Below are 23,074 nucleotides of genomic sequence, written 5' to 3'. Positions count from 1 at the left end.
TTCTCAAACAGAGATACAATAAGGATGTGCATTGTTCCTGTATAAATGGTACGAATTTCACTGTTTGTCACTTTGTTGGACTGTCACAAAGAATTAAAATCATCTTAAGTATTACATACTGACCTAATCCTTTGTGAGCTTGGCATGATATTCTCATTTTTCCTGATAGGTGAGACTAAAGAGAAGAGGTGGAGATATGAAACTCACTCCGCTTGCATGACCTCATGCATCATTTTCTTGTGGTTGAAAAATGGAACTAATAGTGAACACAATGGCATGCAGCGACAGTCAAGGATTTTAGGTTTCATCTGACCTATTTTTTTCAGAGATATGTAGCTGCAGACAATTTTAACTTAGAAATCTTACTGAAAATAATATTTTCAAGAGCGATTTCAATTGCTTGACATTGCACCCAAATAAATCATTAACAATGGGAAAAATGAAATAATAACTTTACCCAAAAATGGTCAATACAACACCTGGCAGGATATGACAACTGCTTTCATTCTCAAAGATGGCGTTATAAAGAATGCCTTTAACCCGATTTGGAAGACATGCGTTGTCAGGCATTCAATTATGCCACTTTCTCATGTTACATTACATATGCTATAGATTCAGCTCTTCAACCTAGTGCGTGCCTTTGTATATGTATCATCCTTGTATCAACAAGCATTTTCTGATTTTGGCTCCTCTCTTTTACAAGTATCCAAGAGAATTAGGTGCATGAATACATCACTGATACATTTGTGTACTGGTTATGGTACCACCTCTTCTCCAATTTGAGGATTTCCAAGATATAAATAGTCCATCTCTGCTTGCCAAACCTGCCAAAAACAAAGTCCTTGCGATAAATGAAAAAATGCAACCAACGCAATTTAGTGTACACAAAGGTAACTGGCATACCTCATCACGAAATTCCACTCGCATGTGAGGTACATTAGTCCTATGGATGTCATTCCCCGCTGGACCTCTTTTGTAATAATTTCTTCCAATCCAATGCGACTGTCACATCATGTGGATATCACAATGCTGATGTTAGAGGCGGAGAATTTTTTTCATCCAACAAAATGTTGATATTATAAATCAAAGTTTTCTTATGTTTACCTTAAGAGCATGAGAAAATCCAGACTGGTAAACCGAGTTACGAGCAATTTCACAAAGATCACAAGAACTAAGCTTCCAGACCTGTGATGAGAGAATATAAATAAGCACTGTGATTAACAAATTGGCCAGAACATCTTGCCATTAAAAAATACTCCTGACTAGATGGAGACATGGACTAGAAACATACTGAAGCTGCAATGCTGTACTCCTCTACAAGAGGCTCCCTTGTCAAATGAATTTGTAAAGGATCATCCGTAGAAAGAGACACATTAAGCCCACGTGCAAAGAACATAGGGAAAGGATTTCGATGATAATCCAAGAATAGGGAATTGTTACTCAAAGGAGACATGGCCAAACCAATCTGGACCAAGAAGATGCCAATCAAGTTAGTGTCTTAAACTCTCAAGATTGTCGAAGTACATCTTTTGAGGTGTGAGCATAAAATGCACACCCCAACCACAATTTCAAGGCTACAATCTCAATTGGACACCTTTAATAAATGTGTAATGAAATATTAAAAACTATATAAATTGTAACTGATGATTTGCAGACAAAAGGAACACAAAATTCAGTTTGATACCTGAGAACTATAATACAAATACTGCAACGAAGGAGACTTCCTTAGATTATTTCCATGAGCAATATTGTGAGCCAATAGGAATGTGGCAGCCAAGTGATCTATATCTCCAGACTAGGATATCACATTCAAAATCAAACTCAGACCAGGCTGAAGAAACATAATTTTATTTAAACCTGCATAACTGATTATTTAAAACAAGAAGAATACCTCGCCAGAGTGGGGGCGGAATTTTATTGTTGTAAGTCCCTTTGACTCACGAAGCTGCAAATACAGAAAAGATAATGTCATAAATGCCACAATATATATAGACTAGAACTTATAGAACACTTCTAACAAGAAAATAATAGGATCCTTCCACAATTTTTGACTTCTGACTCTCCATTTTGGGCAAAGAATTTTGTCAAAGAAGGCATCAATAAACATCAGAAATGTGCTTTAATACTTATAGCAAGTCACTATGAAATAACCTTGTTGAGTGTGTATAAATTTGCATAGCAATAGTATGCATAGTATGAAAAGGCAGGATTAAAGACATTAATCCATTGTTCTGGAGTTGGCATGTGCTTCGTCGGACGCCTCTCAGGTTTGCTTTCATCATCAACCATATCAAAACCTACAACCTGAACATAAAGATCGTGAGAACCAAACCATGCCTTCATGCCACTTAGCTAAAAGTCAATTTGCATCCTAACAATAGGTAAAAAGTACGTAATAGGAGAAATTACATGTGAAATTGTACAGAAAAATTACATGTGAAATTGTACAGAAAAAGCTCTCGTTATGACTGAAGGAAAAAATTTAATCTACAGGAGTAGTGAGCCCAGGCTTACTTTCCTTGTCTTTGTATCATTGATTGGCCTGAATCTTGTTGGTGTCACAGTGGTTAAGCTTGACTTTGTGGTCCTTACTGGTTATTAAAGTCATTTGACTCATTATTGGGTGGCCTTAATGATCCATTGTTTTAGGGGAAGAGGGTAGCTAATCTAAATCATACACCTATTTATATGAGGCTTCAACCCATTGATAAGCATTATTTGAACTATACTCTTTATGCTATTCATTGAATTAATTCGGTATCAAGGATTCCCACAATATCATTGTTTTATGGGTTGTTCATGAGATCAATTTATGGAGACTATGTTCCTAATGGAATTAATGTTTTAACTTCAACAAACTAGCCTTAACTAGTATATTGACTTTGGCACAAGAGAACTGGGTGCCTTAAATGGATTCACTTGAGGTAGATAGCTATATCTATTGATTTGTCTACTGTTGTACCCGGTAGTCGAAATCCTATGTCTAGAAGCAACAATGGTACCGTATGTTACTTCACAAACTAGCAGGCCTTGTAAATAGGCTAAAGTTAGAGGGCACAACAACACCTTGGGACAAAGGCCCATTTTCACCACAGCCTATATCCCCTTCTCTTCTCGGATTTTCACCGAAAAGAGGAGTCCCAGTATCCCTCACTTGTGATTGATGTATCTAGGATAGGTTTGAAGTGAAGCAAGGTGGTTCATAACTTCATTCAATGGAAAGGTTCAATGAAAGTGCGAGCTTTGGGAGAAGCTAGGAAGAATTTCCAAGAAAAACCCCTTGAAAGGAAGACTACACAAGACCTAGGGTTGAGATATTTGATGAAATAGGAGTTCATATTTGACGAAATAAGAGTTCATCCAAAGTCCAGGTAGACAAGAGAAAAGGTTGCAAATGATATACTTCAACAAGTACTAAAGCATAAACCTTCAAAGAATCCCCAAGTTGAAGGATTAGCTTCTAGGGTTCCCACTTGGTGTGATGGCTAGGGCATCAATTATATTGAGATGCCACCGTCCGAATTTGCTCAACACTAGTGGATTCCTAGAAGAGACACTAAGAATGAGTCTTGTTTGGATAGAATTTAAAACACACCCTCCTATTGAAATTCTCACCAAGCCCTAGAGAGGCCTCCCTATCCTTAAAGGGATGACGAAAAAGAAGTAAAAGAAGGTGAGAAAAAGATGATTTATCAATTAAGGTTTGATCACCAAGGATTAAGACCAGTGCCTAGCAATTGGGAGAACTAGAGTCAAGGATTATCTTGATTTAGCAATTTCGCTCTTCAAGGAGACCTAGAGGCAACTTCACTAGCCCTAGTGGAGGGAGCTACACAGCTACTCTAGAATTTTACACTTCGATGGCAACAATTAATGGAATTTCAAGGGTGCAATGTACATTGAAACCTTTAGGAACACTCATTCATTCATTATCTGTGAATAGCACATGCAAAATTTCCAATAGCTTCAATGTTCTAACCAAATTTCATTAATTAGGGCACATTAAAAACCATATGACAAGTTTCCATGCATTAGACATTCATTAGATAAAAAATAAAGCATCAAATAGCACTTACAAGACAATGAAGAATATATCCATCCATTAAAATGGCAACAAAAAGCTCCAAGAAAGATAGCGAAATTTTTCCAAATGTCAAAATGCATCCAATCATCCAAATTCATCCAACAATTGTAGGTCCAAAATTTCTCAAGAAGAGATAGCGAAATCCAAGTGATGATGTCCTAAATGAGAGAGACTCTCATCTATTTATACATGATCTAAGAATTCAAAATGAAAAGAAAAAGCCCCTCCAATCCCTAAAATGTCTAGTAAATCACCCACGGTTACAAGCCAACCATGATAGCTCATAAAATAAGTCGAATTAGCTTTCTTAGGGCCACGCTAGGCTGACATAGAGGCCTAGAAGGGAAGCTTTGAGGCCTCATGTGCTAAAGATGAGAGTGAGGGCCTGAAAATTAATGAATAAGAGGGGGATGCCCTCTAAATGCTGCATAACATCTCCAAACCCCAATTTTGGCTATGTGGGCTCCAAATGGGTCTCATGGGACTCCAAATGATTCAAGATCAAGTCGATGTTCCATCAATGAGGGCTAAATGTTGACACATGCCCTTCCTTGTCTCCCCGGGAAAGATAAAACCTCCTTTGGGCCCTAGATTAGCTACCAAGTGTCAGGTGTAATGTGTAGTCGGCTGGGCAACATGGTTCAAGTGCATCATCATCTCTATATAACCGGGGCACGAACAAGCAATCTGGTGGTGTTGAAGAAACCCATGGTATAGAAATCAATGCTCTGCATGGCTGGAGGCCCATAGCTCTCAACACCCACCCTACAAGTGCCATTATGACCCTTTGGAGGGCTTGGATCCCATATACGGAGACCAAATCCATGATGAAAACCCATCTGCAATCTTGTATAAGGTCCAATATGTCTCCTCACCTTCCAGTACAATAATTCATTAGTGCAGTTGAGTAAATAAGCTCGCTAATCATGGGCAAAAATGGACACTTCATAGTGGCATGCCCTTCCAAATGGGTTTTGAACATGTATTGGAGTTACCTTCCTTGACAAGAGAGGTTAATGAAGGACCCTACTAGGTGGTTTCAACATTTAAGGGAATGACAGGTCCATGGTACATCCATCAGGTGGCAAGTGTCATGCGAAATAGTGATGGAACAGAGTGGGGGCAAAAGGGAAGGTCAAAGCCACATGCCATGGTATAAGGGTAGCTATGATGTGTGAAAATTTCTCAAGCGAAATTCCTACTACAACAACTGATAATGTTTCTTCAATTTGTTAAATTAACCAACCAAATTATTTGCAGTTTTCTACAGCAAATATCGAAACATATACACTACAGCCTTCACTTAATTAAATATTACGCGGAAACAAGAGACTGAGCAAGAAAGAAAATACAACACAAATGACACCGTTATTTTTGGACAACTGTCCCCGGAAAAACCCAATGCGGGAAAATCGGTGCAACAGTTCTGAGGGTTTATTATTATTAAGCAGTAGCAAATTCTGAATACCTCAAGGGTTATTTAGTTACAGAGAGAAAAATATTGGTAGAAAGATTTGTGAGATTACCTCTCACAATCACTGAGAAAAATCCCGGATGATCCGGACACTGGATGAGGTGCCTCTGGCAAGCCCTGCACTGCCTCTATGTAGTCCTCACGTAATCCCTGCATCAATCCCTCTACGCACTGCGTCACCCAGCCAACTGATCGATTTGCTACCCAGAGTCATTGCTCTCAGCCTCCCAGTCTCACACCCCAGCTCTCGGCTTCTGAAACTGACTTTGCTGCGAAATTTCAAACTCTCTCTCACCCTCTATGCTGCCTCTACGTGGCCCTGTGTCAACCTCTGCATGAGAGATGCTAGATCACTCTTTGCCTCTCTCTGCTGATGATTCTTCGGCTGAGAAAATATCCCTCTCTTCGGATTCTATCCCTGCGCCTCAACTGCAAGAAATCTACTCGATCAGAATTTCCTCTTGAGAACTTCTCACTTCATGAATTCAATCTCTTGATCTCTTAGTGTGTTCTCCAAGTGCCCATTGTGAAAATTCCTAGATCTAACAATCTCAGGAATTCTACTACAACCAGCAGAATCTACTTCACCTAGATTTTAAATTACATTACAAACTTATTTTAGATTTCTTCTTGAAACATTGAAGTAAATCACTGAAGTAGCCTACACTAATTAAATATGATTCTGAAACACAGAAACTGAGTAAGGAAATACAAACACATAGGACACCGTTATTTTTGGAAAAACGTCCCCAGAAAAACCCAATTTGGGAAAACGGTGCAGCAGCTCTAAGGGTTTTATTATTATGCAGGATAAAATCTTAGTACAATTCTAAATTTCTAGGATGCTCAACTAGCAATCTGATACAAAGAGAATACTGAACAAAATACTGGTGAAATGATCTCACCCTGTCACTAGGACAATCAATGACTGATCCTGCTGAACTGGAGGCTCTGCGTCACTCTCTGCGTGGTCTCTACATAGAACTGCGTCACTGCCAGCAGTTTCTGTGTCACCCCTCTTGGTATTATGTTGCCCCTCTTTTGGATCCTCTGTTGGCTGAGAAAATCGATCTTCTCCCTCCCGGACTCACACCCCGGCTTCCGGCAACTGAAACTCAACTTCCCTTAGCAGGAAACTCGACTTCCCCTCAAGGACTGCGCTGCCTCTGCATCAGCACTGCATGGGCCAGCGTCAGCCTTCCTCTGGATGTCTTTCTATCCTCCCTCTGCCTTGTACTCTCCGGAAATTCCTTCTTCTAGATTCTCACTGCCCCTCTGGTGCAAAAGATCTCCTCAATCGATTTTTCCTCTTGAGAACTTCTCACTTTAGAAAATCGATTTCCTTGATCTCTCTGTTTGTTTCTCAAATGACCCTCAAGCCCCTTCTTATATCTTCATGTTGGACAACCAATGGCCTAGATTAACTCCTAATCAAAGGCTCATGTCGTTTTGTCTTGATCTGTGTCTTTTTCTAGAAGTTTCAGCCATGATTAGATTAATACCCATTAATATTTTAATTTTCCTAAGTTTAAACTTAGGAACCCCATAAAAAATATTAATTATTTTAATAAAATCACTTCTAGGTGGAATCTCCCAAAACACTTTCTAGGTTATTTGGAATGCATGTGCCCAAGCCTCCCTGCAAAATTTGAGGCTTAGAGCACATCCGATGCTACCCCAAGTCAATACCCATCAAGCTTCCTCTTATAATCCTCTCGTTGATCAATTAACGGCCCAGATTAGATTCTAATCAATGGCTAGGATCATATTGACTTGATCTCCGCCTTCTTCTAGAAGTTACACCCTCAGTTTAGATTAATACCTATTTATTATTTTAATTTCCTAAGTTTAGACTTAGGGTCCCATTAAAAATAATTAATTATTTTAATAAAACTGTCTCTGGGTGGAATTTTCCAAAACGATTTCTGGGTATTGGAGAATGCATGTGTCTAAGCCTCCTTTCAAATTTTGAGGCCTTGAGCACATCCAATGCTATCCCAAATCAACACGATGAAGGAGGCCCACACCTTGGGTGTATGAATGTAGGAGGGTGCAATTGTGGTACATGAGTTAACGCGACCTTTGTTTTTCCACCCTTCTTCATTTTCCTTTTGTCTTCTATTGATTATTCTTCATTTTACTACTCGGGGCTCAAGGGGATTACAGCATGATGTGTAAGATGTAGTAATGATTAAGGTGGGGAAATTCATTGCCCACCAAGGGTTGGGACAATCATGGGTTCCTTAATGATGAAAGGAGCACCCATAGGGGCCCTAGGACCTAGGAACCAAGGTGATGGCCATAATGATAGTGGGTAGAGCTCATGTTTGGCTTTTGCACACGTGCTAAATTTTATTGTCCCGGGAATCTTTTGCATTTTGTGGTACATTTTTTGTTGTATGTGGCCATATTATGCTTTTATATTTATTTTTATCTTCATCAACCTCCAAGGCATTGTTCCAGGCCTGACCCAAGGTGACAGAAATGGGAAAGCGAAGCTAACACCTTGTGGACCGAATGGACAAATGTGGACATAGATGGGGAAAATGTGAAAAGGGTTTGTAATGAGCGAAGAGAAGTTAGATATATGGTATCGGGAAGTGGGACCACACAACCAAATTCAGGGTTTCCCATGTAGTGGCGCTCCTAAAGCTAATAGCCAGTAAAGGAGATCCCACGAGACTAGGACACAAGATTAATGTTGATTCCTGTAGCATTGGATGTGCTTCAGCCGTGAGATTTTGTAGAGCGGCTAAGACATGTGCATTCTCCAATACCCATAACTTGTCTGGGAAAATTCCACCTAGAGATGATTTAATTAAAAGTAGTTAACTTTTTTAAATGGTTCCCTAAGTCTAAACTTAGGAAATCTGGCTAATTAAATGGTATTAATTAAATATGGTGCGAATCTTTTAGAAGAAGATGAGGATCAACTCCCAGTTAATCTTAGTCGTTGACTTGTTTTAGTCTTGGTCGTTGGTGCTCCAACGAGAGATTATAAGAAGGAGTTCGATGGGCACTTGGAGAATACACTTGTGCAGTTCGATTTTGCTGGGAAGTCCATTTCCTGAGTAGCAATTGTAAGTTGCCGGAAATGCCTCAGTAAAGTCGAAGAAGTGAGAGGGACAAGGGTAGTAGACTGGTGGAGAGTTTTCTAGATTCGGAGAGTGCAAGGCAGAGAAGGTATAGAGTGGTTCAGAGAGGCAACACAGAGCTTAAGAGGGAGTCTGAAAGTTTGATGGGAGAGTTGAGATATAGTGCCAAAAGTCAGGGTTTGAGACCGGAGGGCCAGAGAGTCGAAGTTCCAGAGGCAAATCGACTAGTGAGAAGGGTGACACAGAGCCTAGAGACTATGATGCAGATCTGCGTAGGCTTATGCGGAGGCTGCTTAGGGACAGCGTGGGGCTAGCCATCCAGAGCCTGGATCAGATTTGGATCGCTAGTGACAGTGTGAGATTTTTCACACTACCTCTTTGCCAGTTTTTGTACTCAGAAACTACTGCATAATAATAAAACCCTCAGCTGCTGCATCGGTTTTCCCACATTGGGTTTTTTTGGGGACGTTTGTCCAAAAATAACGATGTATTTGTGTGTGTGTTTATTTCTCTCCAGTGCAGTATTTAGTTTCCGCAATATTTTATTTTGTGTAGGCTGCAGTGTATGTATTTTGATATTTGTTGTAGAAAACTACAAGTAATTTTTTCAAAGTAATTTAACAAATAGGAGAAATATCATCAGTTTGTTGCAGTAGGAATTGGGTCACCGATTTTTCACATGGTATCAGAGCACATATCATAAACCGGAGAGCTTAGAGCAGAAAAGAGGAAGGAGGTTCCAATTTCTACCTTGGCAGTAGTTTGAAACCCCAAAGCCAGCGCAGTCCTTGGGCCAAGGTGGTCGACTTTTGAGGAAAGATTGATTTCTCTGAGTGAGTCGACAAAGAAATTCGATTTTCCAGATCAAAGCTTTCCAGAGGCAGAAGGAAGCAACGTATTTTTTCCTTGCAGAGCAGATCTTCAGCTGGGACGCAGTTATTTTGCAATAGTTGCTGGCAGAATAGCGTCAGAAGGAGAGAAGAGCACACACTAAGGGAATTCCTTTCTCAGAGGACTTCTAGCCAAGAAGTTCGAATTTTCCAAGCAGAGTAGCAGTAGTTGTGTGCAGGGTTTCTCACTCTAGAAGGGAGTGTGAATAGCTGGGCAACAACTACGTAGAGGAGAAGAGGAAGCAGTTCGACTTTTTTAGGAGAGATGGCATCAGCTAGGTTGAGAGATCAAGATCGGTTGGACGGAGCCTCCAACTATGTGATCTGGAAGGCTAGGATTTCCTGCCTTCTAGATGAGCATGATCTCAAAACTTATGTCGATAGTGTGGTAGTTGTACTCGTCGATGCAGATCCGCTCAAGAAGTACAAGAAAGAGATGGCAAGAGCTAAGAGGTTTATTCTCGATGGGGTTCGAGATCATGTGGTATCTCACATAGCTGGCAAAGATACTGCCCGACAGATGTGGGAGGCACTAGCTACGCTATACGAAGGATCTTCCGAGCAACAAAAGATGTATCTTAAGGAGAAGTTGAGATGCACAAGGATGCAGAAAGGGGAGCATGTAGACCCCTTCCTTACTAGGCTTTAGGATGTTCGGGATCAGCTGGCTTCACTAGGATCAGCACCCTAGCCTACAGAGTTTGTGCGATTAGCGTTGAACAACGTTTTTGAAGATTTGCAAGTTTTCGTATAGAGTATCCTGGGCAGAGAAAAATTGCTAGATTGGGAACTTGTGTGGGTTGATATGCAGCAGGAGGAAATGCGGCGTGATCTGGTGAAGGCCACCATCAATGGTAGCAACTGTAGTGGGATGAAGCAAGTGAAGGAAGAGAGGACGTGGCCCTTGCATTAAAGGGGCATCAAGAGCAGCGCAGAAGAAATAAGGACATCTTGAAGATCAAGTGCTTCAGGTGTGGTGAGATGGGCCACTACAACACTCAGTGTCCTCTCAGAAAGAAGGACAAAGAGGAGAAGCAGGATCAGCAAGGTGCATTCATTGAGATCGATAGGCTATCCTCCAGATTGGAGGAAGAGTTTGCCAAGATCGTCGAGTTACCTCTAGGGGTGAGGTGGGGTGATATGGAGTTGTAGCCCCAGAGAGCTACATGATGGGTAGGATTCTTAAGAAGGTCCACCTCATGAATCAGTACCTTGCTACGGGAGACCAAGACATGTAGTAGCAGGATGGATCAGTGGCAGTTGGTGCAATCAGGTGCCAGAGTGACAGATGCAGTAGCAGGTCAGTGACTAAGCAACGCAGAGCAGAGTTGGCAGGAGTGCAGTTGGCACAATGCAGAGTCAGTAGTAGCGTAGAGACTTCAGTGACAGCACAAAGGCTAGCAGCAGTTAGAACTCGGACGACGGATGCATCATACTGAGAACTATTGGTTCAGTGTTTTGGATGTTTTTCTGTTGCAGTTGCAGCAGCAACAGATGGAGAAAGTTGCAGTGCAGATGCAGTGTTGGCAGCAGTTCAGCAGGGTCAGCAACAGCACAGATGCAGCAATCAGAGTTGCGCAGTGGTTGGTGGGAAGCAACAGCCAGACATCAGCAGTGTAGTAAGAGATGGTGCAGAGACAGAGTGATGCTTCAGTGGGTTGCAACACTAGAGCACATTCCTCGCTAAGAGGGAGTGTTGATTTCTATAGCATCAGATGTGTTCTAGCCTCAAGATTTTGCAGAGAGACTAAGACATGCATTCTCCAATACCCAGAAATCGTTTGGGAAAATTCCACCTAGAGATGATTTAATTAAAATAATTAGCTTTCTTAAATGGTTCCCTAAGTCTAAACTTAAGAAATCTAGTTAATTAAAGGGTATTAATCAAATTTGGTGCGAATATTCTAGAAGAGGACAAGGATCAACTCCCAACTAATCTTAGCTGTTGATTATGTTTTAATCTTCGTTGTTGGTGCTCGAACGAGAGATTATAAGGAGTTCGATTGTAATATTCCTAATTAGCCATGGCTAATTGGAATATTCGATTTTGCCTAATTTTTGCCTTCTATAGTTATTTATAAATAAAAAAGTGAGGACAGGGGACATAACTCACTTTAAGAATAAAAAGTCACTTCCTAGTAGCACAACGTTGTGACTTAAGGAAGAGCCAGGGGGGCCAAAAGGGGACGCAGAACTGGGGCCCACGCAGACACATGGAGGGACTGCGCAAGAGGGAAGAACACATGGCAAGAGGGGAATCACGCAGGAGGAGGTGAGCCTAGGGATTGTGAGAGGCAGAGGCTATAAAATAGAGAGGAGCCCCCTCATTTTGGATCATTCAGTTATGTGCATTTTGAGCTAGTCGTTTCGACTTCTGAGCATGCTGGCTGTTTAGCTAGTCTGCAGCATTGTTTAGTGAATTGAGTGTCTCCGTTCGAAGATCTCACCCTTAGCCCCGGGGGACTTCGAGTGCCTGCTTGGGCAAGGTATTTCCATCGGTATTTCAGCAGTAATTTTATCAGCATTTCAGCAACAGTTTCATCAGCGTTTTGGAGGACTGCACAGCACTTGGAGAGGGACGTAGTTCTTTTTGGTTGTAGTGCTGGATTGGGGTTTTGCAGGTGGATTTACGCTGGGTGATTGAGCAGGGGTCCAACTCTTGTCTAATTGGAGGAATTTTGGCAGGGTTTCAGGCAGAGTTTAGAGGCGTTTCTTCAGTGGTAGCGCAGGGCATTGAGGAACTGCGCAGAACCCCAAGGGGGTGTTTTTCGGGGGTCAGCCATTCTAGGAAAGCTTTCTGGGTTTTTCTGGGTTTCTTGAGTAGAGCCCGAATCCAGAGTTTCAGCTTTTTCCGAGGAGGGGAGCAGCCCCAAATCATCATTTGTTTCCTAGCAGCAGCAGTAGCACAGTAGCAACATCCACGTAGAGAGGCCATTCTTGTCATTCTGAGAGTATTTCTTCACTTGCCTTGTGCAAGTCGAGGTGCCATCTGTCTGATCACCTCTTGTACTCATTTTATTGCTCAGTATAATAAAATGGCTTAGCATTTTCTTGCTGCATTTCTTGTGTATCTGCTTATATTTCCGGTTTACATTATTATATGTTGTTCCACTGTTATTTTATCATTTCTGGGTTATTATATCATTTGCACATATTTGGCTGGAGCTTTTACTGGGGTTTGAGGAATATTCCGGGTTAGGAATATTACATCGATGGGCACTTGGAGAATACACTAGTGTAGTTAGATTTTGCTAGGAGGTCGATTTCCTGAGTAGCATCTGTAAGTTGCCGAAAGTGACTCAGTAAAGTCAAAGCACTAAGAGAGGGCAGAGATAGTAGACTGGAGGAGAGTTTTCCAAATCCAGAGAGTGCAATGTAGAGAAGGCATAGAGAGGTTCAGAAAGGAAGTGCAGAGCTTTAGAGGGAGTTCGAAAGTTTGCTAGGAGAGTCGAGATCTAGTGCCAGAAGCCGGGGTGTGAAACTAGAGGGCCAGAGAGTCAAAGTTCCAAAGGCAAATCAACTAGCAAGAAGGGTGATGCAAAGACTAGAGACTGTGACGCAGATCTACGTAGGCTGATGCAGAGACAGAGTGGGGCTAGTCATCCAGAGCCTAGATCAGATTCGGATCACCAATGACAGTGTGAGAGTTTTCTCACTATCTCCTTGCCAGTTTATTCTCTGTATCATATTGCTAGTTTGGGCATCTAGATATTTGTACTCAAAAACTATTGCATAATAATAAAACCCTGAGCTACTGCACTCGTTTTCCCACAATGGGTTTTTCCGGGGACATTTGTCCAAAAATAATAGTGTATTTGTGTGTGTATGTGTTTTTATTTCTCTCTAGTGCAGTATTTAGTTTCCACGGTGTTTTATTTTGTGTAGGTTGTGCTGATTTCTAGTAGCATCATATGTGCTCTAAGTCTCAAATTTTGCAGGGAGGCTTGGGCACATGTATTCCAAAGAACCCAAAAAGCGTTCTGGGAAATTCCACTCAGAAATAGTTTTATTAAAATAATTAATGAGTATTAATCTAACTGTGGGTGTAACTTCTAGAAGAAGACGAAGATCAAGCATAAATGATCTTAGCCATTGATTAGCTTCTAATCTGGTCGTTGAATTTCAATGACGAGATTATTTAAGGAGGCTTGAGGGTCATTTGGAAAGACACATAGAGTAAGTTCAGAAGTTCGATTTTCTGAGGCAGAGCAGCTGTCGGGAGAATATCGGTAGTGAGCTTGTACAGTGAGGGGCAGGGATAGTTGGGTTGGAGTATCTTCTCTAGAGCCCAGGATACGCAACAGAGAGGCAGAGAGACACCAGAAGGAGGCAGCGCATACCCAGGAGGGGTTGACGCTGATCCAGAAGGGCTCACATAGAGGCTGACGCTAAGCTAGAAAGGCTCACACAGAAGTAGCGTAGTTCTCCAAGAAGAAGTCAAAATTTGCTGAGGGAGATGACATTTCTGAGCCAAGAGGGTTGGAAACTGCTCCAGAAGGCAAATTGATTCCCAGTTGAGCTGACGCAGAGTCTTAAAGGCTGACGTTGGGCCCATGCAGAGGCAGTGCAGAAATAGCCAGGGACACATTGCTTTAGCTGTCAGATCAGTTGGAACTTGCCGGGTAGAGTGAGGTAATCTCACAAAATTTCTTCTACCAGTTTATTTCTCTGTAACTAGATTGTCGAGAGGGCATTCAGAGTTGTATTCAAAAAACTACTACTTAATAATAAAAACCCTCAGAGCTACTGCACCGGTTTTCCCGCATTGGGTTTTTCCGGGGACATTTGTCCAAAAATAACTATCACTTGTGTGTATCTTTCTCTATCTTGTTTCAGCATATAATTTAATTGGTGTAGGCTGCAGTGTATTTATTTCGATGTTTGCCATAGGAAACTGCAAATAACTTGTTCTTGTAAATCTAACAAGTAGAAGAAATATCATCATTGCTGTAGTAGGAATTCTCGGGTTTAAGCAATTTTCACATGGTCTCAGAGCTGTGTAGGTGAAGCAAGAAGAACAATGCTAGAAAACCCAATGCTGAGCAGAAGAGGGAGATCGAAATAGCTACAGGAGGCAGCAGTTCGAAACCCCAGAGGGTTTGCGCAGTCCAAGCCGGAAGGCAGAATTTCGAGGTGGTCTCTCTCTGAGTGAGTCGACAAAGAGAAGGGCTTCCAGATCAAAATCTTGTTGTGGTAGAGGGAGCAGCATTGAAGCCTCGGCGTGAGGAGGAGCTAGTGGGACGTAGTTTTTCTACAGGCTGTTTTGCTGGGCAGAAAGATGTCAGAAGAGAAGAGAAGCACTGTGAGGGAACCTTTCCTCAGTAGACTTCCCACCAAGAAGTCCATTCTCTTATTGGTTGAGTAGCAAAAGTAAGAGAAGAGAGGAGCAGTTTGACAGTTTTCGTGGCAGAAATGGCAACCAGTGGCTTGAGAGATCAAGACAGGTTGGATGGGGCATCCAACTACATCATCTGGAAGGCAAGGATGTCATTCCTTCTAGATGAGCATGCTCTCAAGACATATGTCGACAGTGTGGTGGCTGTGCCTGCAGATGCAGATCCATTGAAGAAGTACAAGGCAAAAATGGCGAAGGCAAAGAGAATGATCCTCGACAGAGTGAAGGATCATGTAGTCTATCACATTGCTAGCAGAGGGACTGCTAAAGAGATGTGGGATGCATTGTCTACGTTGTATCAGGGATCTTCCGAGCAGAGGAAGATGTACATTGATCAGAAGCTATGATCTGCTCAGATGCAGAAGGGGAGCGTGTGGATCCGTTCCTCACAAAGCTTCAGGAGACCCAAGATGAGTTATCAGTTGTGGGGTCTACACCTCAAGATTCTGAGTTGGTTAGACTGGCCCTCAATTTGTCTTAGATGAGTGGCAAGTTTTTGTCCAGAGTATCCTTGGCAGGGCAACTTTGCTGAATTGGGATGAGATATGAGCGACTCTTAAGCAAGAGGAGCTGAGGAGAGATATAGTCAAGTGTAAGCTTGACGGAAGCAACAACAGTGGGTCGAAGCCCAAGGAGGAGGATAATGCAACCCTTGCATCGAAGGGGAAGCAGGAGCAACGAAGACATAAGAAGGACGTCTCGAAGATAAATTGCTTCAAGTGTGGTGAGATGGGTCACTACGCAACACAATGTCCTCTTAGGAAGAACGACAAAGATGAGAAGCATAATCTAAAGCCTACGCCCGCAAAGATCGAGGAGGAGTTTGCCATGACAACCAAGATACCTTCAAGAGAGAGGTGGGTTGATTTGGAGTTGTAGTTTGAAGGAGCTACAAATGGGCAGAATCCTTGAGGAGCCCACCTCTTGTATCATTACCTTAATATGGGAGCCCAGTTTTGTGGTAGCAGGATGGACTAGTGTTGGATGGTGTCAAGGAGTGTTGAAGAGATGAAAGTTGCAGTGGCTAGGAGTGCCAGGGACTGAGCAATGCAGAGCAAAGTTGGCAACAGTGCAGATGGCACAAAGCAGAGGTCAGTAGTAGCGCAAAAGATTCAGAAGGTTAGCGCAGAGACTAACAGCAGTCAGGTTCCAGCATTCACCTGGTATCATACTAAACAAAATTAGTTCAGTAATTTGGTATGTTTTTCCGCTGTTGATGCAGAAGCAGCAACAGTTTGCAGTGCAGTGGCAGTTAGTAGTGGCAGTGCCAGCAGCAACATGAATGTAGAAATTCAAAGGGAGTTGCAGTTTGGATGCAGTGTTGACATTGACAGGGTCAGCAACAGTACAGATGCAGTGTTTGCATAATAGTTGGTGGACAACATGTCAAACATCAGCAATGCAGAGGGAGATGTTACATAACATAGTAATGCTTCAACAGGTTGCAATGCTAGAGCACATTCCTCGCTAAGAGGGAGTGTTGATTTATTGTAACATTGGATGTGCTCTAAGTCTCAAATTTTGTAGGGAAGCTTGGGCTCATGTATTCCAAAGAACCCAAAAAATTTTACCAGAAACAATTTTATTAAAATAATTAATTATTTTTTATTGGACCCTAAGTCTAAACTTAAAAAAATAAAATAATTATTGGGTATTAATCTAACTGTGGGTGTAACTTCTAGAAGAAGATGGGGATCAAGCAAAAATTATCTTAACCATTGATTAGCTTTTAATTTGGGCAGTTGAATGTTAACGAGGAGATTATTTAATGAGGCTTGAGGGTCATTTGGAAAGACACACAAAGTAAGTTCAGAAGTTCGATTTTCTAAAGAAGAGCCGCTGTTGGGAGAATATCGATAGTGAGCTTGTGCAGTGAGGGGCAGGGATAGTTGGGTTGGAGTATCTTCTCTAGACCCCAAGATACGCAGAAGAGAGGCAGAGAGACACCAGAAGGAGGCAGCGCAGTACCCAAGAGGGGTTGACGGTGAGCTAGAAGGGCTCACACAGAAGCAGCACAGTTCTCCGAGCAAAAGTCCAAATTTGTTGAGGGAGTTGACATTTTTGAGCCGGGAGGGATGGAAACTGCTCCAGAAGGCAAATTGATTCCCAGTTGAGCTGATGCAGAGTCTTAGAGGTTGACGCTGGGCCCACGTAGAGGCAGCAGAGAAATAGCTAGGGACATGGTTTAGCTGTTAGATCAGCCATAACTTGCCGGGTAGAGTGAGATAATCTCACAAATTTCTTCTGCCAGTTTATTTCTCTGTAATTGGATTGCCAGGAGGGCATCCAAAGTTGTATTAAAAAAACTACTGCATAATAATAAAAACCCTCAGAGTTGCTGCACTGTTTTCCCGCATTGGGTTTTTCCGAGGACATTTGTCCAAAAATAACTATCACTTGTGTGTATCTTTCTCTATTGTTTTGTTCTTGTTTCGGCATATAATTTAATTGGTGTAGGCTGCAGTGTATGTATTTCGATGTGTCATAGGAAACTGCAAATAACTTGTTCATGTAAATCTAACAAGTAGAAGAAATATCATCAGTGCTGTAGTAGGAATTCCTAGGTTTAAGGAACTTTCACAGGCTGCAATGTATGTATTTCGATATTTTCCGTAGAAAACTGCAAGTAATTTAACAAATAGGAGAAATATCATCAGTTTGCTGCAGTAGGAATCGGGTCACAAATTTTTCACAATTAAACTCCAAAGCTAAGATAAGGAAACCAGAGTACAGTCAAAGCCCTTTCTTCCCACTGAATCCGCCCACTAATTCACACCCAAATGTGCCCAAGAGAAGCAAGCATAAACACCCAATTAATAATCAAAAATCATACCTTCAGGGTTGGATGGCCCACCTTCAAACATACAATCATAACATATGAGCAAAGGCACACAATGCTTAAGTGGCAGAGAATAATAGCACATTGATCTATTAGTGGGCTACAAGGGGTTGTTCGCTGTCGGCTGAAAACAATTATAGGAGAAAATTTCTGCTATAGGGGTCACCCATCGGTGGTGGGTAACACTGACCAAAGCACCCAGGAAATTTATTCCCAAGGTTACGGTAAACCGTTTACCACAACGTAATTTCAACTACAAGGAAACCCCTATCGATTATTGTCTCTAAATAGTAAACTTTTTAGGTTATGTTTAAGGAAACTCCTTTTGGGTATTTCGTAGCTCTAAATGGATCCTTTGTTAGTGGTAAAGAGGTTTGGGAAACCAATCGCTGGTGTTCTCTTATCACTAGGATTTTGACTAAAGGCTTCTTCCTGTTTGTGTTTGTTGATAAAGCTTACATTAGTGATACCAACACTCATGGTATTTTGTTATACAAGAACACCATTGTACTTTTGTCCTTAGGGAGGAGAATTATTTTCGAAACTGCACTGCTCGAATTTCATTCTTTGTGTGGGTGGACACCCTTGACCTTCATATGTAGCACTAAAGTCTCCTTGAGGGCATTTTTGCACCTATTGAAGAGCTTACATGTCATAATCCTACACATTTTTCTACCCTAGCTTCCTGAAAAGGGTTTATCTTTTTTTCAAGTTGCCAACCTTTCGGGATTTGAAGCATTTTTTCTTTATCCACATAGTGAACAAAGGGGATGAAATAGTTGGTTAGACAAATTAACCTATTGAAAACATGTGTCCATTACTAGAGTTTGCACCTGAAAATCCAAGATTGTTCGTTGATTGTTAACTCAAACGACCACCAAGCAACTCTTGTCACCCAAACAACTCAAGCCAATCGCACTATTGATATTGCTAGGGGCTCTAATGCAAATAAGTCCTCAACGCGTATTGTTGACAAAGCAATTCTAAGAAAAATGGTTGAGGACAAAGCCCATGGACTAAACAAATTCGGGTGCAAGTTCTACAAAGGAACATGAGAATTTGTCAATTTGGACCTCCTACAGGTATATAAAGAAGCTATCAAAAAGCATTTTTGAGATGTTCGCCCCTAGAGTTTCTTGCGCAATTGGAGAGTTATGATCAACAAGATTTCATCAGACTGGTATCCAATGATAGGTACATTATTTTTCACATTGATAAGAGCCCATTTCAAAGGCATGTTTGACAATTTCGGGGAAAGTTGCTACTTTTAGCAATTTTTGTATTTTCTAGGAGCTCAAGTTCTGAGGTTCAGAAGTCAGAGGTGATCACATATTTAGTACCCTTGCAAGCTCATGGTGCCAATAGGATTTTTTTGACATGCAAGACACTGTTATTTTTAGCACCTAGTATTTAGGGCTTGTAAAATGATTATGAGTATATATTTCAATTCCTTGTCGAAAATAAAATCCAATACGACTAATTGCATTGACATGCAAGATCTTTCTATTTTTAGCAATGTTTATTTTTTGACGTGCTATATTTGGCAGTGATCTCATAGCAATTCCCTTCATTTTTTATCTTCCCTACTTTTTAGGAGTTAGATTGCTATATTTAGCATGCCTATATTAAATAGTGCTTTTTTTAGCGAGTGTGGGTACCATACTCCTAGTTCTAGTGAGTAATTGGGACTGGTGTGAATTGAGCAAATGGAAGCTTTTTAATGTGACTTGTGGCACCCATTCTAGACTTTTCTCATCAAGCAAACCCTAGGTTTCCCTCCTACGATATATTTGGCAGTTTTTTAAAATTTGGGTTCCTCTCATTACTACAGTTCTAATTTCAATGGATGACCATTTTTTGGAAAACAGGCCACCTAGCTAAAAGTTGAGTGATTTCCTATTTCTCTATGCTAACTTTGGAGGATTGGAATTTTGGGAAATGTTTAACTAGGTCGACTTCATGACTAGTTAGCATGTGAGATGGCAATTTATTATTGAACAAGTCAATTGATTTTAGAGTTCTTATTTTTGGAGGCAGTTTATTCATCTTGAGTCAAACCAACCTCTCATGTGTTATTAACGGAATTTAGGGTATTTGTAAGAGAATTGTTTTATTTATGAAAATATTGACCCCCTTTTCTACACTTGCTACAATTGTTTTGTGAGGTTTTGAGCTGTGTGTGCGGATGTGAACAGATTGGGAATTATATATGGCTGTTATCTAGCAGATTTGCAGCAGTTTTCCTCATTTAAAACAGCCTCCTAACAGCAGTTCTATTTGCAAGAGGAACCTGCCTATATTTGCAAATTTCGAAACCTATAAGAGAGGACCTGTTCCCCTTCATTCTAGCAGAGGTACATGCATATATTCACTTCGCATTATCACCATTGCAAGCCCAAGGTCACAAGTCAAAAGCCATGTAAAAACCATGTGAGTCTTTGTATTTAAGATTCCTAGGCCTTGTGATGGTCAACCATGGTTTGGGCTATGTCCTTGGTCCCTTTTGTTGGAAAATGTAACTAGTTTCAATCTTCATAATTGTTATTTGTTAGTTTTTGTAGCATCAGAGGTGTTCTAATCTCGAAACTTTGTGGAGAGGCTAAAACACAAGAGTTCTCCATAACCCATAAATCATTTATGGAAATTCCACCTAGAAGTGTCTCAATTAGATTATTAGCCTATTTTTAAATATTTCCTAAGTTTAAATTTAGGAAAAGTGGTTAATTAATCAATATTAATTGAGAAAGGTGTGAATCATCTAGAAACTCACACGGATTGACCAAGAAATAATCTTAGCCATCAATTAAGATTTAATCTTGGCCGTTGCAGTCCCAATAGAAGATTATAAGAATTTGATTGGTAGATAGAGAACACACACGCAAGAGATAGATTTCCTTGGGAAGTTTGATTTTCCAAAGAGCAGTAGCAGTTGTAGGAAGAGTTCGATCCAAAGAAGGGAAGCAGAGACAATGATTTTGGAGGAAGCCTTCCACATCTAGAGAGTCAGCAGTAGAAGGGTCGTATTTCCCAGAGAAGTTGTGTAGAAGCAGCAGATAGATTCAAAGGGAGATCAATTTTGTTGAAGGGAGGAGAAATTTAGCTGTTGTTGGTCCATAAATTCTCCAGGAGGCGAAGCAAATTTTTCCCAGAGGCTGAGTCAACCAGGACGTCATTTTTCCAGCAGTTCCAGGGTTAGCGAGTTAGGGTCTGCACAAGTACTACGTAGAGGTTGTACGACTGGCTAGTTTGGTCAGTTGACGAAGCAAGATTAGGCGTGGTGTTGAGGTATTTGCCTCACAGATATTTTGGCCAGAGTATTTTGCTGATTGGATTGTCATTTGGGAATCCATAGATTGTACTCAGAAATTCTCATTGCTTCTTAATAATTAAAACCCTCAGTTGCTGCACTGGTTTTTCCAAGTTGGGTTTTACCGGGGACTTTTGTCCAAAAATAAGTTTGTCAATTTTTATGTGCGTGTGCTAACATATTTCTCATTTTCTAGTGCTATTATTTTCTGCAGTATTTTTGTCAGTGTGTTTATTTCGTTGTTGCCATAGCAATAAACTGCTAATTTAATTAACAATTAGAAGAAATAATTCCAGTCGCTGCAATAGGATTTCAATAGAGAAATTTTCATATGGTATTAGAGCTATTTTGATTAGATGGGGAAACTTAGAAGCAGAGGCAGATATTCGTTTTTCACAGGGAGCAGCAGGACGAATTTCTGGAGGTTGCACAGAGCCTAGGCTAGGCAGTGCGAGTTGCTCAGGGAAGTTCGATTTCTCAGTGCAAGTTGGTAGAAAAATTCAACTTGCCAGTTGAGTGATTACAGTGGGTAGAGGAAGCAACAACTCGGGTATTTTCTCTGGGCAAATTCCTTGTTTGGGCGCAGAAGGGTTTTGCAGCAGCAGAATTAGTGCTGGGTGGAATAGAAAGAGCACACCGAGAGAATTTCTCTCATAGGGTTTCTAGCCTAGAAATCCAATTTTCTCAGTTGCAGTTGGCAGAAGTTTTAGGTTGAATTTCTCACTGGAGAAGGGAATGTGTGTAGCATTCAACAACCAAGCAAAAGAAGAGGGAGATTTTCAACCAGATAGATGGCCACAACAGGTCTTAGAGATTAGGATAGGTTGGAGGGAGCCTCCAACGATGTCATCTAGAAGGCTAGGGTGTCCTTCCTTCTAGATGAATATGGCCTGAAGACCTATGTAGAAAATGTGATAGTTGTACCCTAGGACCCAGATCAGCTGAAGGAGTACAGGAAAGAGATGGCGAAGGCAAAGCGGTTGATCTTGGATGGAGTCTGAGATCATATAGTCTCACATGTGGCAGGAAAAGGAACGACCAAGGAGATGTGGGATTCTCCCTCTTAGCAATATCCGAATACTTCCGAGTAGCAGAAGATGTTCCTTTTGGAGGAAGTTGGAACTGAGTAGCATCAGGATGCAGAAGGGAGAAATCATAGATGCCTTCCTCACCAGGAAGTAGAAGGTTTGTGATCAGCTTGCAGCCGTTAGGGAGGCACCTCAACTGACAGAGCTTGTTCATTTGGCACTGAACAATGTCTCAGAGGAGTGTCAAGTGTTTGTCCAAAGCAGGGTTGCGGAGAAGCGCCCCCCCACGTCCCCGCTCCCAATTCGTGCTTCAAGTAGGAGCTAGTCGGGAGCACGCTCTTGACAAAAAAGAACGCTCCCTATTTTTTCGGGAGCGTTTAGGGGAGCGTTCGCTCCTTGACTGCTCCTGTACGCTTCGGGAGCGTTTTTTCAGAGGAGGGAGCGGTCTAGGAGAGATTGCTCCTGAGCACTCCCATCTGTCGGCGCTGAAAAAACGTCGCGCGACCGAGAGGGAGGACGACGACCAGCGGCAGAGAGGAGAGAGGAAAGGGGGGAAAGCATAAATAGACCCTCTCCCCTCCCCATTATTCACTTCATCCATCGAGATCAAGAGGAGCAAGAGAGTTTGGAGCAAGAGAGAGTTTGGAGTTTGGAGAGAGGAGCTTGGTGAGAGAGGAGTTTGGAGGAGCTTGCAAGGGGAGATTGGAGCTTCGGATTGAAGGCCAAAGAGGTAGGATCTACACTCTAATTTAGCAAATTTTTTTATGTTCATTGCTAAATAAATAAATAAAAAGTTTATTTCCGATTCCCATTCCTCCATTTTTTTGTAGACTCAAAACTTCAAAGTTCAGACATCATGGTTATGTGGCTTGGTATTTTCTTCTTCTTGGTTCCTTTTTTAGTTATTATGGTGTTGGAGAGTAGAAGAAGGAGGGTTGATCAAGAAGAGGATGAAGAAGTGG

The 23,074-nt window shown here is 41.4% G+C and overlaps 1 protein-coding gene across 3 annotated transcripts in view; it reads right to left on the bottom strand.

Moving 5' to 3' along the window:
- Positions 1-417: 417 nt before the first annotated feature.
- LOC149162357 (putative AMP deaminase) overlaps positions 418-23,074 on the bottom strand; it is a 307,854-nt gene continuing 285,197 nt past the window's right edge. For 2 of the 3 annotated variants that reach the window (XM_089437233.1, XM_089437232.1), the window contains exons 13-19: positions 2,152-2,304; positions 1,892-1,945; positions 1,685-1,795; positions 1,292-1,465; positions 1,105-1,185; positions 904-1,002; positions 418-824 (exon numbers count right to left, since the gene is read on the bottom strand). In XM_089437233.1, the coding sequence (XP_089293359.1) occupies positions 756-824; positions 904-1,002; positions 1,105-1,185; positions 1,292-1,465; positions 1,685-1,795; positions 1,892-1,945; positions 2,152-2,304 (741 nt within the window). In that variant the 3' untranslated portion in view covers positions 418-755. The remainder of the gene's footprint in view (positions 825-903; positions 1,003-1,104; positions 1,186-1,291; positions 1,466-1,684; positions 1,796-1,891; positions 1,946-2,151; positions 2,305-23,074) is intronic. The other variant, XM_089437234.1, reaches the window with a different exon arrangement.

Source organism: Pinus tabuliformis, chromosome 5_2 (genome assembly GCF_031772625.1).
Source record: "Pinus tabuliformis cultivar Carrire ecotype Pingquan chromosome 5_2, CPIR1, whole genome shotgun sequence".
Lineage (NCBI taxonomy): Eukaryota > Viridiplantae > Streptophyta > Pinopsida > Pinales > Pinaceae > Pinus > Pinus tabuliformis.
Note: the sequence above shows the minus strand (reverse complement) of the source record. Positions and strands in the feature narration are given on the sequence as shown.